This window comes from Microcebus murinus, chromosome 5 (assembly GCF_040939455.1).
Source record: "Microcebus murinus isolate Inina chromosome 5, M.murinus_Inina_mat1.0, whole genome shotgun sequence".
Lineage (NCBI taxonomy): Eukaryota > Metazoa > Chordata > Mammalia > Primates > Cheirogaleidae > Microcebus > Microcebus murinus.
This window is the reverse complement of record NC_134108.1, coordinates 93,891,327-93,907,260: the sequence shown is the minus strand read 5'-3', so window position 1 is coordinate 93,907,260 and position 15,934 is coordinate 93,891,327. Positions and strand designations below refer to the sequence as shown.

Genomic DNA, 15,934 nt, shown 5'->3' with positions numbered 1-15,934 from the left:
CTGAGCTATTAAATATCTCAAATGCAATAAGTTCCTGTAATAATAACAATAATTTCTGCCCTTTTTTCTGAAGCTCCATAGGTTATTACCATGTGTTATGAAGCCCCAAACTATACACATTTCTCTCTAGCCCCTCGTCCAGCAAAGACATGGCTTCCTACACCACCACTTATATGATGGCTATAGAGCTCAAAGCAATAAACATATCATGTTTTACTTAGTAAGAATCAGGTAATTACATAGATATTGCAGAACAAGAAGATAATGTCAATGTTGGTTCTTTTGCCTATCAGAATTCAGGACCTGAGCACACAAAGCCAATTTTCAAGGGATGTCCAGCTTAGTAATCTCTATGCCTCTTACTGGTACTTCTAATGAGCGGAAGTATTCAGCAACCTCACCTGAGAACAAGTGCAAGAGTTGGTTTCCTCCGTGACGCCTACAGCTGTCATTGAAACTAAAAGTCAGAACTCAGAATTACTTTCTCCATCATCATGGGACCAAAGTCAAGATCATAGGTGGTAAATCTTTTTTTGACATGCATTTAACACTGACCCATTAATATGACAAAAACTATTATGAAATACTATAACAGGTGGATCCAGATTCTAACTACCCTTGTAGATGAGGAGTACAGAAATTATTTTCCCAGGAACACACAGAAAAATTCGTGGTCAGTGCACCGTTAATTACAAAAATAGAATTAATCAAAGAATATCATTTTCCTATACGGGGGCTGGGGGAGGTGCTGTCTGGAAAGTGTTCAGCCATTATTAACACTATTTTTCATATTACATGGCTGGATACTTTCCGGACAGCCCTCCTATATGCTTGAGAACACACATTTGTGGCGTCTTTACTCACCATCCAGGGGCGGCACCAAGCAGCTGAAGGCAGACACTGTAGCATTAGCCAAGACTCGGCAGGGAGCACCACACACAGCAGCTGAGATCTTCCCTGGAGAAAATCCGGCTCCAAACACATGCACAAGTCTTCCACCCAGGCAGCCTTTGAGGATAAAATTACAAGTCCATGATCACAGAGGCAAATCTCTCTTTCTTAACTCAAAACTCAAATCTTCGCTTTCTTGCTGCCTGTCCTTGTTATGCTCCCAGAATCCGCACAACTGGCTTCAGGTCCCAGATAGCCTCAGTTTCCCCTCCGCTTAGGCTCTGGCCCCAGTGCTGTCCGATGGCAATCATATTCAACAGAATGTTATTTTAAAGGGGTCTTTTAGATGTAACAATTTTCACATAGAAAAGTAATTCTTATTTATAGTTTTAAAACTTTTTATGCAAAAGAGCATAAAATAAAAGTTGCTCCAACTACCTGTCTCACTCCCCAGAGGTATACAGGTATAGAGGTTTTTGTGACTCCTTGCAGGATTTTCTAAGCATATATTAGGGTATTAAGTATGAAATGTCCGATTTCCTTAAGTACTAAGTTTGACAGTAAATATCTGTGACATTTCACTTTGACGCTTCTTAGTTTATTTTATTTTTCTTGTAAAGGGACATTCTCATTCTTTCAAACTCACGTTTTGACTTGTGACTATCTTTCAAAATTTTTAGAACAATTTTTGTACAACCATAGATAACTCAAAAATTCGTATTATTTTCAAATATGAGTTCTGTCATAAAACGAATACAACAAAAACAGCTCAAAATAATAACAAAGTGTTTGGAAAGGATGTGGTGAACGAACACATAGCATGTTCATGGTTTTAAAAAGACTTCTCTGGTAACTTTAATCTTAAAATGAGCCATATGAATGACCTGAGACCAGGGTAGATAATGATAAACTGAAAACTGTAGCAGAAGGGAATTCATATCAACCTATGCAAAAATTAACAAGAAGGTTTGATGTTACTATTCCAACAATATCAGACTATTTAAAACAAACTGACAAGGTAAAGAAGCTGTATGTATGGGTATCATTAATACATAAATTAAACAAACGTGAAAAGATAAATGACCTCAAAGCTTGCCTTTCTTTGCTGTCAGCATAAAGCCAAAACATTTCTACATCGTATTGTTATTTGTGATTTAAAAATGGATTCTTTTTGACAATGACAAGCATTCAGCACAATGACTAGATAAAAATAAAGTGCCAAAACACAGCTCAACACCAAATATGCATATGAGGGAAAAATGGCGGAGCAAAAGTGACCTCCTGGCTCCCTGCTCCAGAGAAAAAGGTGAAGAACTCGGTCTGCTATGCACGAGTGGATCGCTCCTCCACAAGAACAGCGTTGCGAAATGGCAGAGAAACAGCATGGGACACACAACACGGGGGGGGGGGGGTGAACGGAAGATAGGATTGCAAAGTCTGGAAAGTGTGAGATATTTAAACAGTCGATAATAGAGCATGGGACGGCTGGGCCCTCCTGGCCAGCAAGTGCAGTGGGATCAGACCCACAGGAGAACATCCTGCTTCCCCACTGACCCCCACGCCCACCCAGACAGGGACTTGCCTGAATTTGGTGCAAAATCCCAGCAGAAGACGTTGGGCTCTGTGGAGAGGAGACAATAGCAGGAAGCATCTTGAACTCCCAGGAGCTCTGTGCTAGGACTGCACTGGGTGGGGTAGGGACTGGTCTGAGCTGCCACTCCAGGGAGTTAGGAGACAGGTACCTCACCTCTGGCGGTCAGCAGGACCAGAACAACAGAGGTGAACACTGAAAAGGGGGCTCTACCTTGGAAACCACTCCAGGCGATTAGGCTGGCTGAGGGCAGGTCAGAAAGTGCAAGACCTCCTGCTGGACAGGTGCGAGATTGCCGGAGGGCGACACACAAGAGACTACAGGTGTCCTGTTGACTCAGCTCCCCAATCTCGCATCTGCCAACTCTTGAACAGTCACCCCCAGTGCTAGGCTCTGCAGGCGGGCAGCTGCCTTTTTTGAGATCCACACCCAGACGCTGTGGTGCGCTGCGGTTTCAGGCAGCACCCTTCCTCCAGCCTGGGGACTCTCTCGAGAGGCTCCACCCTTCCACGACCTATTTGTCAGCTAGCTGGGCCCAGTTTGATGGGCAAATTTTTAGTGCTTCCCCAGTCGTGGGAGGCTGGCACCTGTGGGATTCACAGGCACTGGGCAGACTTGGGCATCCTCTCTCCCTAGCGCTGCAACTTTCCCTGCAGAAAGTGGTGGGCTCCACCCCAGGAGGTAGGAAGAGGCAAGAAAAGCCACTTTCCCTGAGTGACTGGCATGAATCTGCAGGAGCAGATCAATAGTTGACAGCCCAGTGACTCTGCTCGTCAGACCTGCTTAGGTCAGCCAGTAGGATCATAACTCTGGGGCCTGATCTCTGAGTCCAGGCAGCTGCCAACAGTGGAGTTCACGGTCAGGGAAGGAAAATCCTGGCCAGAGGCCACAGCAGGTGCACCAAGTAACCCTCCCATCAGGAGCAGTCTCCTAAGCTTGGTGGAAGAACCTTGAACAACATATCAGCGGCTCCCCCTAGCGGCAGACCAAGCCAACACAGAAGCAGACGCATCCAGGCTGGTAGGAAGCAGCTGTGATCTGCTTTGCTTCTACCACCACTTTAAGGGGGAATGGGATCAAAATAATGCTCGAGAGTGGCAAGATCCTTCCTAAAGATTGGGGCACTAATATTCCTGACCCAAGGACCAGAAACCAACACAGAGGCATCAGATCACCTTGACAACTGCTGTCTCCAGGAAATGCATCTAACCCACAAAGACACTTTGGGACTCAAAGACAAGGGTTGGAAGACAAACTTTCAGGCAAATGGAAACCAAAAAAGAGCAGGGGTAGTGATTCTGATTTCAGACAGCATACATTTTAAAAGAGCAAAAGTAAAGAAAGACAAAGATGGCCACTATACATATAATGGTGAAAGGAAAAATCCAACACAAAGACTTAACAATCCTTAATATCCACGGACACAACACAGGAGCACCCAGATATGTAAATCAAACCCTATGTGAACTAAATAACATGATAAACAGTAATGCAGTAATGCCATAGTAGTGGGGGATTTCAACACCCCACTGTCTGAAATGGACAACTCCTCCAAACAAAATATAAGCAAAGAAATAAGGGACTTAAACAGAGCTCTAGAGCAAATGGGTCTAACAGACATCTACAGGACATTCCACTCAAATAAAGCTGAATATACATTCTTCTCAGCAGCTCATGAATCTTTCTCCAAAATGGACCACATCCTTGGCAACAAATCTGACCTCAACAAATTTTAAAAAATAGAAATTGTACCATGTATCTTCTCAGACCATAGTGATATAAAACTAGAGATCAATTCCAACAGAAACACTCACCGCTTCACAAAGTCATGGAAATTTAACAATCTATTGCTAAATGACTGCTGGGTGAAGCAAGAGATTAACATGGAGATCAAAACATTCTTTGAATTAAATGATAATGGGGACACAAGCTATCAAAACCTGTGAGATATACCAAAAGCCTTCCTGAGAGGAAAACTAATAACATTGAATGTTCACATCCAAAAGACATAAAGCTCACAAATCAACAAACTAATAAACCATCTTAAGGAACTGGAAAAGGAAGAGCAAATTAATTCTAAACCTAGCATAAGAAAGGAAATAACTAATATTAAAGCAGAAATAAATGAAATTGAGAACAAAAGAACTATATAGAAGATCAATAAAACCAAAAACTGTTTGTTTGAAAAGACAAACAAAATTGATAGCCCTCTTGCTAGATTAACAAGAACTAGAAAGGACTTTAATAAACTCGATCAGAAATTTAGAAATGAAAAAGGAGAAGTCACTACAGACATCATAGAAATATAAAACATTATCTTTGAATACTATAAAAATCTATATGCCCAAAAGCTACAAAATGTGGAGGAAATGGACAAATTCTTGGAAACACACAACCTCCCTAAGCTCAATCAGGAGGAACTAGAACTCCTGAACAGACCAATATCAAGTACAGAAATTGGAAAAGCAATAAAAATCTTCCAAAAAAAAAAAAGTCCTGGACCAGATGTGTTCACTACAGAATTTTACCAAACCTACAAAGAAGAACTCATACCTATACTGCAGAAAGTATTCCAAAACATTGAGAAGGATGGTATCCTCCCCAACTCATTTTACAAAGCCAATGTCACCGTGATACCAAGGCCAGGAAAGAATGTAGCAAAAAAGAAAACTACAGACCAATATCCTTCATGAATATACATGCAAAAATTCTCAACAAAATTTTAGCAAACCGAATCCAACAGCACATCAAAAAATAATTCACCACAACCAGGTGGGCTTTATGCCAGGGATGCAAGGCTGGTTCAACATACATGAATCTATAAATGTAATTCACCACATAAATAAAAGCAAGAACAAATATCATATGATTCTCTCAATAGATGCATAAAAAGCATTTGATCAAATCCAGCACACTTTTATGATAAAAACTCTCAACCAATTAGGCATAGATGGGGCATTCCTTAAAATTATTAAGGCCATTTATGACAAACCTAAAGCCAATATCATATTAAATGGGGAAAAATTGAAAGCATTCCTACTTAGAACTGGAACCAGACAAGTCTACCCACTATGCCCAGTTATAGTCAATATAGTGCTAGAAGTCCTTGCCAGAACAATCAGACAAGAGAAATGAATTAAGGGAGTCCAAATGAGGGCAGATAAGGTCAAACTCTCACTCTTGCTAATAATATGCTATTATACCTAGAAAATCTTAAGGATTCAGCCAAGAGACTCCTGTAATTGATAAACAAATTCAGTAAAGTCTCAGTATGCAAAATTAATACACACAAATCAGTGGCATTCATATACATCAATAACAGTTAAGCTTAAAATCAAATCACAGATGCAACAACTTTCACAATAGCATCCAAGAAATTTAAATATTTAGGAATATATTTAAGGAAGGAGGTGACAGAGATTTATAGGGAGAACTATGAATCACTGAGAAAAGAAATTGTAGATGATGTACATAGATGGAAATTTCTACCATGCTCATGGATTGGTAGAATCAATATTGTTTAAATGTCCATTCTACCAAAAGTGATCTACAGAATTAATGCAATCCCTATCAAAATTCCACCATCATTCTTTACAGATTTAGAAAAAATAATTCTACACTTTGTCTGGAACCAGAAAAGACCTTGTATAGCCAAAGCAATCTTAAGCAAAAAGAAAAAACTGGAAGGCATCAGTCTGCCATACTTCAATCTTTACTAAAAGGCTATAGCAACCAAAAGAGCATGATACTGGCACAAGAACAGAGATACAGACCTTGAAATAGTACGGAGATCCCAGATATAAAACCATCCTTATATTGTCATCTAATCTCTGACAAAGCAGACAAAAGTATACATTGGGAAAAGAATCTCTATTCAATAAGTGGTGCTGGGAAAACTGGATTTCCACAAGCAGAAGATTAAAACAGGATCCCCACCTCTCACCTCTCACAAAAATCAACTCATGTTGGATAGCAGACTTAAACGTAAGGCGTGAAACCTTGAGATTTCTGGAAGAAAATGTGTGGAAGACTCTTTTAGACATTGGCCTAGGTAAAGAATTTATGAAGAAGACCCCCAAAGCAATCACAGCAGCAACAAAAATAAACAAATGGGACCTGATCAAATTAAAAAGCTTCTGCACAGCCAAGGAAACTATAATTAGAGTGAATAGACAATCTACAGAATGGGAGAAAATATTCGCTTTCTAAACATCCTACAGAATGGGAGAAAACATTTACTTTCTAAACATTCTACAGAATGGGAGAAAATATTTGCTTCTAAACATCCTATAAGTGCTGATAACAAGAATCTACATAGAACTTAAGAAAATCAACAAGAAAAAATCAAACAACCCCATCAATAAATGGGCAAAGGACATGAACAGAAATTTTTCAAAAGAAGACAGAATAATGGCCAGCAAACATAAAAAATTGTTCAACATCTCTAATAATTAGGGAAATGCAAATCAAAACTACAATGAGATATCAACTAACTCCAATGAGAATGGTCTCTTATCAAGAAGTCCCAAAATAACAAATGCTGGCGTGGATGTGGAGAGATTGGAATACTCTTACACTGCTGGTGGGACTGCAAATTAGTACAACCCCTGTGGAAAGTAATTTGGAGATACCTCAAAGAACTAAAAATAGAAATACCATTTGATCCAGCAATCCCACTACTAGGCATCTACCCAAAGGAAAAAAAGAATTCTATAAGAAAGACATCTGCATTCGAATGTTTACAGCAGCACAATTCATAATTGCAAAGATGTGGAAACAGCCCAAATGCCCACCAATACATGAGTGGATTAATAAAATGTGGTATATGTACACCATGGAGTACTACTCAACTACAAAAAACAATGGTGATCTAGCACCTCTTATATTAGATCTATCACCAGGATAAAGATTGAGCCCATCCTTTGAAGTGAGGTATCACAAGGATGGAAAAACATGCACCACATGTACTCGCCATCAAACTGGTACTAATTGATCAACACTAAGGTGCTCACATGGTAGTAATACTTACTGGGTGCCAGTCAGGTGGGGAGGGTTGGGGGGTGGGGGTAGAGTGGGTACGGTGAGTAAACTCACAGCTAATGGAGACAGGGTGCACTGTCTATGGGGGAAGGACACACTTGTAGCCCTGGCTTGAGTGAGGCAAATGCATTTCGTATAACAAAATGTTTGTACCCCCATAATATCCTGAATTTAAAAATAATAATAAAATTTGTTTTTAAAAAATATGCATCAAATGATGCTAATGGTGTCTGTTTGGTGGTCCAGTGCTGGTATTATCTACTATGGCTTCATGAAACCTAGTCAGTCAATTACAGCGAATGTCTACTGCAACCAATTGGATGAAATAATGAAGATGCTTATGATTAAGCAGCCAAGACTGATCAATAGAGATAAGCTAAGCCTCTCACAAGACAACGCTCAACCACATGTCATACAAACAGCACTGCTCAAACTACAGAGGCTGGCCTTGGAAACTCTCTGTCATCTACCATATTTACGAGACCTTGCACCAACTGACTACCACTTCTTCCAGGCTTTGGACCACTTCTTGCAAGGAAAAATATTCAATTTTCAACAAGCCGTGAAAAACACCTTTTGTGATTGCATAGCCACTTGCTCTCCAAGCTTCTTCACTGCTGGCATAAACAAGCTACTCGTAAGATGGCAAAACTGTATTGATAGTTTAGACATATACTTTGATTAATCGTACTGCTTCTTGTTTAAGATATAATAAACTATGCTTTTGATTCAAAATCAGACATTTCATATCTAATGACCTAATATATTTATTTTTTTGATTGGTAGGGATCATTTTATACATATCATTTTGCAACTTCCTTTTTTTTTTTTGCTTAGAAGTATAGGATAGATACCTTTCAAAACCTATATAAATCCAGCTCATTTTAATAGCTAGTTAAAACTCCATTATCTAATCATACTATAAATTATTTAACAATTTTCCTATTGATTGATACTTTCATTATTTCTCCTCTTCTGCTATTATTAATAGTGCTGCAATAACTGTACATATTTGGAGGGCACTTATATGAGTAAAACTATTTCACATCTCTTCACATCTCTAGTTCACACTGAGATACGTGGTCCCAACCTCTACCACCTTCATACCCTGTCTAGGTGGTACTTACTAAGCCACCTGACAAACTCAAGAATAATGCTTTTTGTTTAAGATGCCCCTGCTCTCCCACTATAAAAATCATGAAATCTTAGGGAATAGGAAATGGAATTTAGGGATCATCCAGCCCAAACTCCTTTATCAAATAAGGAAGCTGAGGCTTAGAAAAGTCCAGCCTAAATTAGTGACAGACTCTAGACCCTAATCCCGGGCCTCAAAGCATTCCACCCAGCTGAGGCCAACTTTGCTCTAAGCAATGGCTTGGTTAATACTTCACCAGTCCAAGATTCTGTTTCCATAGCTTCTTCTACACTCTCTAAATCACAGTCAAATTTGACTGATCTCAAGTGCAGTAAGGCTTTACGTGAACAGAAACCAAAACCATCATTGGAAGGAAAGACAAGGCTAATTTGAGTATATCTGAAAGGAGAAAGAAGTTTGACCAATGCAATTGGCTTATTATTCGTGGAATATGAGTTCACCTGTGAAATAATACAAAATGATAAAAATTAATCATATTTAATAAGTTTTAAGTAATGCAAATTGGCATATAGGACTAAAAAATAGGTGAAGGCATTTATGTTCTTAAATGATCAAATTATGAATTCTTACAAACAGTATTATTTGTAAGAATAGTATTATAAATAGTATTATTTAATACTATTAAATATTATTAGTGTTACTTAATACTAATATTATTATTTATTATTGTAAATAGTATTATTTAATTTAAAACACAAATCAGGTTAATGTATCAAATTAAAATACAATCAAATACTCAGAGAATAGGCACAATTCCCTCAAAACCTCATAAACACAGCATGACAAGACAAGGTTCAGGAAGAAACCAGGAGTGTAAGAGGCCAGCCCAGCTTCTCGTCTTCCTTCCTACAGACTGATGTTGATTTCCTACCTCCTAGAAGGGAGAATAGCAACTAATTCACTTACATGAGGAAAGTGTGCTGTCTTAATTACTCCACTTACCAAAGTTCCCAGTCACTGCCGTAATCCTAACTCTCAACGTGAACACCAGGACAGACGACGCCCACCCTCGGACGCGGTCGTAACCTCTGACCTGGTACTCCCCGGCAGGAAGGGAAGGGACCATGCACTGGAGAACGGTGTGGTTAGCAGAGACACCCACACAGAGGGACATCCCGATAAAAATGTCAACGTTTTCAGCTCCTGAGATCTGGGCCATTGCAAAGGTTAAGACGTCATCACTCTGAGAAATAGAGAGCAATTCTGGGGTGAAGGCACGGCTGTAACCGATGACTCCCAGGTGGAACAAAAGTCCATCTACCTCTATTTCCAGGGCGACGGAGCCATTCCCTGCAGGGACAACACACTGGATGAGCTCGGCGCTGATGCTCACCGTCAGGCAGGCCTGCTGGCCAACGTAGACGGACGTGGTGTTCTGTCCTCTCAGGGCTGTGCCTTCTATGGCCAACAGGCTTCCACCATGAATGCTGAAATTCTTAGGAAAATAATGAAACACTTGAGGCATCACGTAGAAGTACCTAGAACTGTTGGCAGAACAAGCATACCCATTTCTTGGATGAGAAACTGATAGGTAGTGGAGTCCTGGAATCAAGTCACTTATCTGGCATGCCACGTAGCTTGTATTAAAGAAAGTCACACTGCAAGGAAGCTGGTCATCCACAAACACCAGCAGCTCATCAGCCATGATGCCTAACCTCTGACCTCTAATCAGCACAGTTGTCAGAGACCCACTGATGTCCAGGGTCACAGCATCCACGACAGGAGTTGTCTCTTCCTGCATGAAGAGAGTGCAATTCCCCTGACACTCGCTGGTTAGCCCGTTGACAAGGACTGTGACATTCAGAGTGAAGGAAGCTCCAGGCGAGGGGTCACCCACAGGGTTAACCCGGCAGACAACGGTGTCGTCTCCCAAACTCAAAATCACACAAGTAAAAGGACCTGAAAGGTCCACCTGAACTGACCTCCTTCGAGAGGTGAGAGCCAGCCCCCTCACGCTGAGTACTGTCCCCCCACACGCAGAGCCGCGTGTGGGGAAGATGGCCATGATCCGAGGTGTCAGCACAAACTGCTGGGGCACCGCAGACATGTTAGCAAATCCCACCTGCTCCTGACGGACTTGGAGGGGATAGATGCCTGCCTCCACCCTGCAAAGAGGGAAGGAGCACCCAGACAGGCTCACGTGGGTCTGGAGAGACAGTGTCTCAAGATCACAGCTCAAGCTCCCCAGAAGGACAACTGAGTTGGAAAGGTTACTTCCCGCCACATACAGCCTCAGGCTGCTGTTTGTGATTTCTCCTCGCATGGCGGTCACCACCGGGGTTGCTGCCGCTTCATACGTGAAGGTGAAACCCTTCCCCACCAAGACTGGTGAATTTCCACGGGCGAAGGACACGCTGCCAGCCCAGACCTCCACGGGCGCTGGGACAGTGGGAGCATGTGCATCGGGTAGCTGGGGGGCCGGAGAGGTCTCGCACCAGATGCTCACCTCCGTGAAGTTCACAGTGGCACAGGTCTGATTGCCCACAAGCACCCAGACAGAAGCCGGGTCCCTGCCGAAGCCTATTCCTGCGATGCTGAGGACGGTTCCACCTACAGTGTGAGTATGGCAAAAACAACATTTAACAGCTGATACTTGCAACTAGGAGCTCACAGCACCTGTGCCCTAGTCCCAGGGCGATTATGTGCCAGGTGGAGTGCATGTTAGTGAAACTTCATTTATTTTACCTCACCCCCACCAATGCTAAACTTGTGATCCTTTGGACAGGAGTCAAATGAGATAAAATTCTACATTACAGTAAAATAATACAAATTGTTACATAGGATGTTTATGATATTTAAGATAAACTTTTCAAGTACCTTCGTATATCCCTAGAAGCCACAATTTTAATCAACTTATACAATAATAAAAAATAAAATTCCAACTTATACAATAATAAAAAATAAAATTCCTTGATAAATTTAATCAACTTATACAATAATAAAAAATAAAATAAAATTTTCTTGTCATCTGCTTTATTATGTAACCTATTTTTATGTGTTATGTAGAGTATATGTACGTTGTTCTATATATGTTAATTATACACACTAATGGAAACTCAAATACAGTGAAGTCCTCTATCATCTATATTATTCTGTATATTATAATATTTCATATATTATATATTCTAATATATCTTATGTATTTTATAATATATGCTACATTCTATATAATATATACATACACCATGTTTCCCTGAAAATAAAACAGGGTCTTATATTTATTTTTTCCTCAAGCCCACCCTAGGGCTTATTTTCAGTCTATGTGTTATTTTTTTTAAGTAACGTACAACAATCTACATTTATTCAAATAGAATTAAGTCATCTTCTTCTGGAACATCATCATAACTCTCCAAACCCCGAATCCCATCCTGAATTTCTTGCGACTCTATTTCCTTTAGAACCATTGGCCCCAATCTCTCATGTCGAGCAATAAGCTCTCATGGGGCAGATGAGGAGGGCTGCTCGTCTTCTTTACGGCTCCGCGACGAAATGCGTGGGTTGTGCAGACACGCTGCGTAGCCACGCCCATCACTAGGTCTTATTTTCAGGGTAGGGCATATATTGTGCAAATGCTTAGAAATCCTGCTAGGGCTTATTTTAGGGTAGGTCTTATTTTCAGGGAAACACGGTATATATATGAAACATGTCAAAAGCCATTGAATCATGCTGGTGAATTTGCTGCTATATTCACATACTTTGTCTTACTCTACAGCTGAGAAAAAAAATCAAAGATCAAACCCCATCTTCAGCACAGGGGTTGGAGCAACATTGCCAAGCAACTTTAAAAAGGATTTTGCTATACTCAAAAAGGATAATGTGCTACTTTATACATTATCACAATGATTATTCACATGCCAATCTATAGCTTTCAATTCTTTCTGAAAATGAATAGTTTTAGGGATTGCTCTATTTGTCTTGTCCTCACAACTCCCATATTGTCGTTTGCGTTTCTATTTCTGAGTCCTTCATCCGGTATCCCTAGAGAAGAGACACTGCAGACTCATTCCTGCTCCCCTTGCACACGCAGTGTCTAAATGGCTAGCGCAGGAAACTCTTCCCTTGTTTTCCTGATATGCACTCTGGAGGGCCACCCGTTAGATGTCTTATCCTCTTTTCATTGGACAAAGAAAAACAGGCAAATCTCCTTTTCATAAGAAATTCTTTCATTTCCTGAGCAAAGGAATCCCTGAGTTTTCACACCCTTTAAAATACACCACTCAGTTCCTGGAGCCTGAGAAAAGCTTCTTGCCTGCTGTCCCTATTTCTGGCCTTGCCGGCTAATTAATCCAGGAAAACAAAAAACAAATCTGAATATCCAGTGAACAGATTTGCTGGATAATTGATAACAGTCACATCAGGGCCACTCACCCAGAAGGGACCCACAGCAAGGCTGGATGCTGAAAACTTCTGTGATGTACTGGATGTGGAGATCAACCCTACGGAAGATAAGGGGGTCGTTACGAAAGAGCTGAGCAAGTTAGAAAGAGAGGAAAGAAAGAGCAGAACAGAAGAGATGTGATTATTTGGGGGAGAAGAGTCTGTCTGTAGGGTCTCTAAGATTTGTTCAAATATTATGATTCTCATATCTTTATCTCCTAACTTCAGAAGAAAAGACCTAACTCAAAACTAGAATTCCCCAGCTGAATCGCTAGACCATCAAACAAACCCAAAATTAACAGCAAGTGGCCACCTCACCCCTGTGAGCGAATGCTGACTCCATTGACAGAGACGGAAATTCCATGGAGACCGGCGGGCAGCGCCGGCAGCGCCACCTGCAGGCCCCCGGGCGTCTGTGCACGCACCGGAGCGCAGGTACCACCTATGCGGACTTCCGCAGCCAGATCCGTATAGTTCACCAGCGACGTCATTCCGATGAGGAGGGTCTCGCCTCCTGTGTTGAGAGGAGTGCATTAGCCTCTGGAATGTGGGTTTGTGGGCTCAACCACCTATTCGATTCTAAAACTGTGTTTGGGGATTAAATACACGGTCAGCCCTATGCATAATACTCCAAGAGTTTTAATACCAACCTATATTTTTCATGAAACATCTAACAACTCTCTTTCACAGAGCTACAGCCTATAACCTCGAAGGCATTAAAAGCAAAATCGACAGGACTATTGTACTCTAGAGGCATAAACTTATTTCTGTGCAAAGGCAAATCAAGAAGCAGTTGGGAGAGCTAATGGTCTTCATAACCAGCAAAGAGCAACCCATCTCCTTTTTTTTGTTAACCTCCACTTTTGCACTGATAAAAGTCTAAAGTTGTACCTTCAGCATGCACTGAACTTTATTATAATGCCATACATGCATAAAGTAGTCCACAGTTACAGAACACTTTTCTCTATGTTATGCCATTTGGTCTTCACACTATCCTGTTGACAAATTTGGGCCGTCTGTATGACTGGCATTTCAGGAAACTAAGGCTCAGCACCCAAGGCCTCATAGCTAATTAATGAAAAAGTCAAGGCCTTAGTCTTCTGCCTTGTATTTTAATACATTTTAGCTTAATTAGCAACTCCAGTAAAATACTGTGTACTCTATTAACACTTTAATTTGGCTCCTTTTCATGCAAATATTTATTGAGTACCATGAGGGAGATGCCGCAGGGGGCACGAAAATTAAGTTAAATACAGACTTTGCTCTCGAAGAGACCTCAAAGGTAATAAAATAGGTGACCAAACAGCTTCGGTAGAAGACATACTATAAGTGAGGTGAAAATTAAGCACTGGGATTGTTCAGATCAGAGCAACATTATGAACATCAGGAGAGGCCTCTCGGGCAAAACAGTGCTTGAAATGCAGTTTAAAAGATAAATTCCAAAAAGAAAGTGATAGACAAAAGGAGACTTATAATTTAATTCTAAAAATTTCACGGATTTATGCAAATTTTTATAGCACTTTCTTACTCTTCATCATCCAGTGGCTTAGAGAGAAAAAAAAACAGAATGAGGTGACTTTCTAGAAGACAAAGTACACATAGACATAGGTGTCAACTCTATGGGGGTGAGCCAGGTTGATGGCCCCATGGCTGAAGACCAAGAAAGCCAGTCCTGAGGGCTCTCTGCTTAACTTAGTGGACAGTGGAGACCTCCAAAGGCTTCTAAGCAAGAAAAGGACATGATTGAAGCCATTCTTTCAGTCTATAAGATAAACTGAACAGGCAGGAGAGGAGAAATTCAGTCTGCAGACAACTAGAGGCTTACTGAGGGCCAGAGATTAAGCGTGCAACAGCAGGAGTAGAAATAAACATGCTTACCTTTCCTATACATCAGTGTGCCCAAAGAGACACAGCCTGGGGTAAAGCGACTCTAGCTCCTTTAGCCTATAGCATTTGAGAACTACTGAGGAGCTGGCATCTATGGGATGCCACAGCCAATCAGAGGAGGAGGAGAAAGAGGGGTGGCTTGAAAGAGACAAGTCCGAGAAGAGGGATGCAGCATGGTGGTGAGACTGTCAATCTGCATTCACGTCCTTGGCCTGCTCTTTAACTGCCTCTGTGACTTTGGGTGACTTACTTTATGCTCCCAAAGGCTTGGATTTTTTTCATCAGTAAGATGGTAAGAAAGCCTATCCCGTGTGGTTTGTTGTAGGAATTAAGTTAGCTATCTTGGGAAAGCATCCGGCATGGTACAGCACACAAAAAGGCCTCGTTTAATTTTATTTTCTTCCTCTTTCTGCATCCCTTTTACTTCTTCATGTCCTCCCAACCTCTACTGAGAAGTCTGAGGCTTCAATGCAGTGAGTTCAAGGGATTTCGGGGCTGATGAAGGAAAAAGACATGGCCACAAGGGGGCAGCAGCACAAAATGAGCTATATTCAAGGTGTGTTTTCACAGATGCACAGAGAAAGAGGAAGGCTCACAGGGACAACTTCCGGGGGCCAAAGGACAAGGCCACCACCCAGAAGGGAAGGAAGGCAAGGGAACTCTGGCGGAAGGAGATCAGAGAGGGGATTTTTGTGTGATGTCACTAAGCAGCCTGGTGGGTAGTCTTTGGGTCAGAGAGCTCTAAAGGCATCCACAGTTTTGGGTCTTTTATAGCCCCAGGGTTTACCTTACCTATGGCTGGCTGAGGTTGTGTGCAGTTTTATGGGGTATGCAAAGCAAGCAGGCTCTCAATGGCTACAAATATACTCCTTTTGACTATATTTAAAACAATTGAATGTATAAAAACTTAAATTTGGCATTGGTAGGCTTTTAAGCTAATGGGTCCCAGGATACTGTCAAGAAGTAAATGCCACAAGGGCCAATATGCAGAG

General features: G+C 41.2%; 1 protein-coding gene across 1 annotated transcript in view; it reads right to left on the bottom strand.

Moving 5' to 3' along the window:
• Positions 1–15,934, bottom strand: part of PKHD1 (PKHD1 ciliary IPT domain containing fibrocystin/polyductin) — a 424,797-nt gene that overhangs the window by 354,738 nt on the left and 54,125 nt on the right. Inside the window, exons 30-33 of the mRNA XM_076003302.1 lie at positions 13,374–13,569; positions 13,047–13,114; positions 9,621–11,228; positions 865–1,008 (exon numbers count right to left, since the gene is read on the bottom strand). Coding sequence (XP_075859417.1) covers positions 865–1,008; positions 9,621–11,228; positions 13,047–13,114; positions 13,374–13,569 — 2,016 coding nt within the window. The remainder of the gene's footprint in view (positions 1–864; positions 1,009–9,620; positions 11,229–13,046; positions 13,115–13,373; positions 13,570–15,934) is intronic.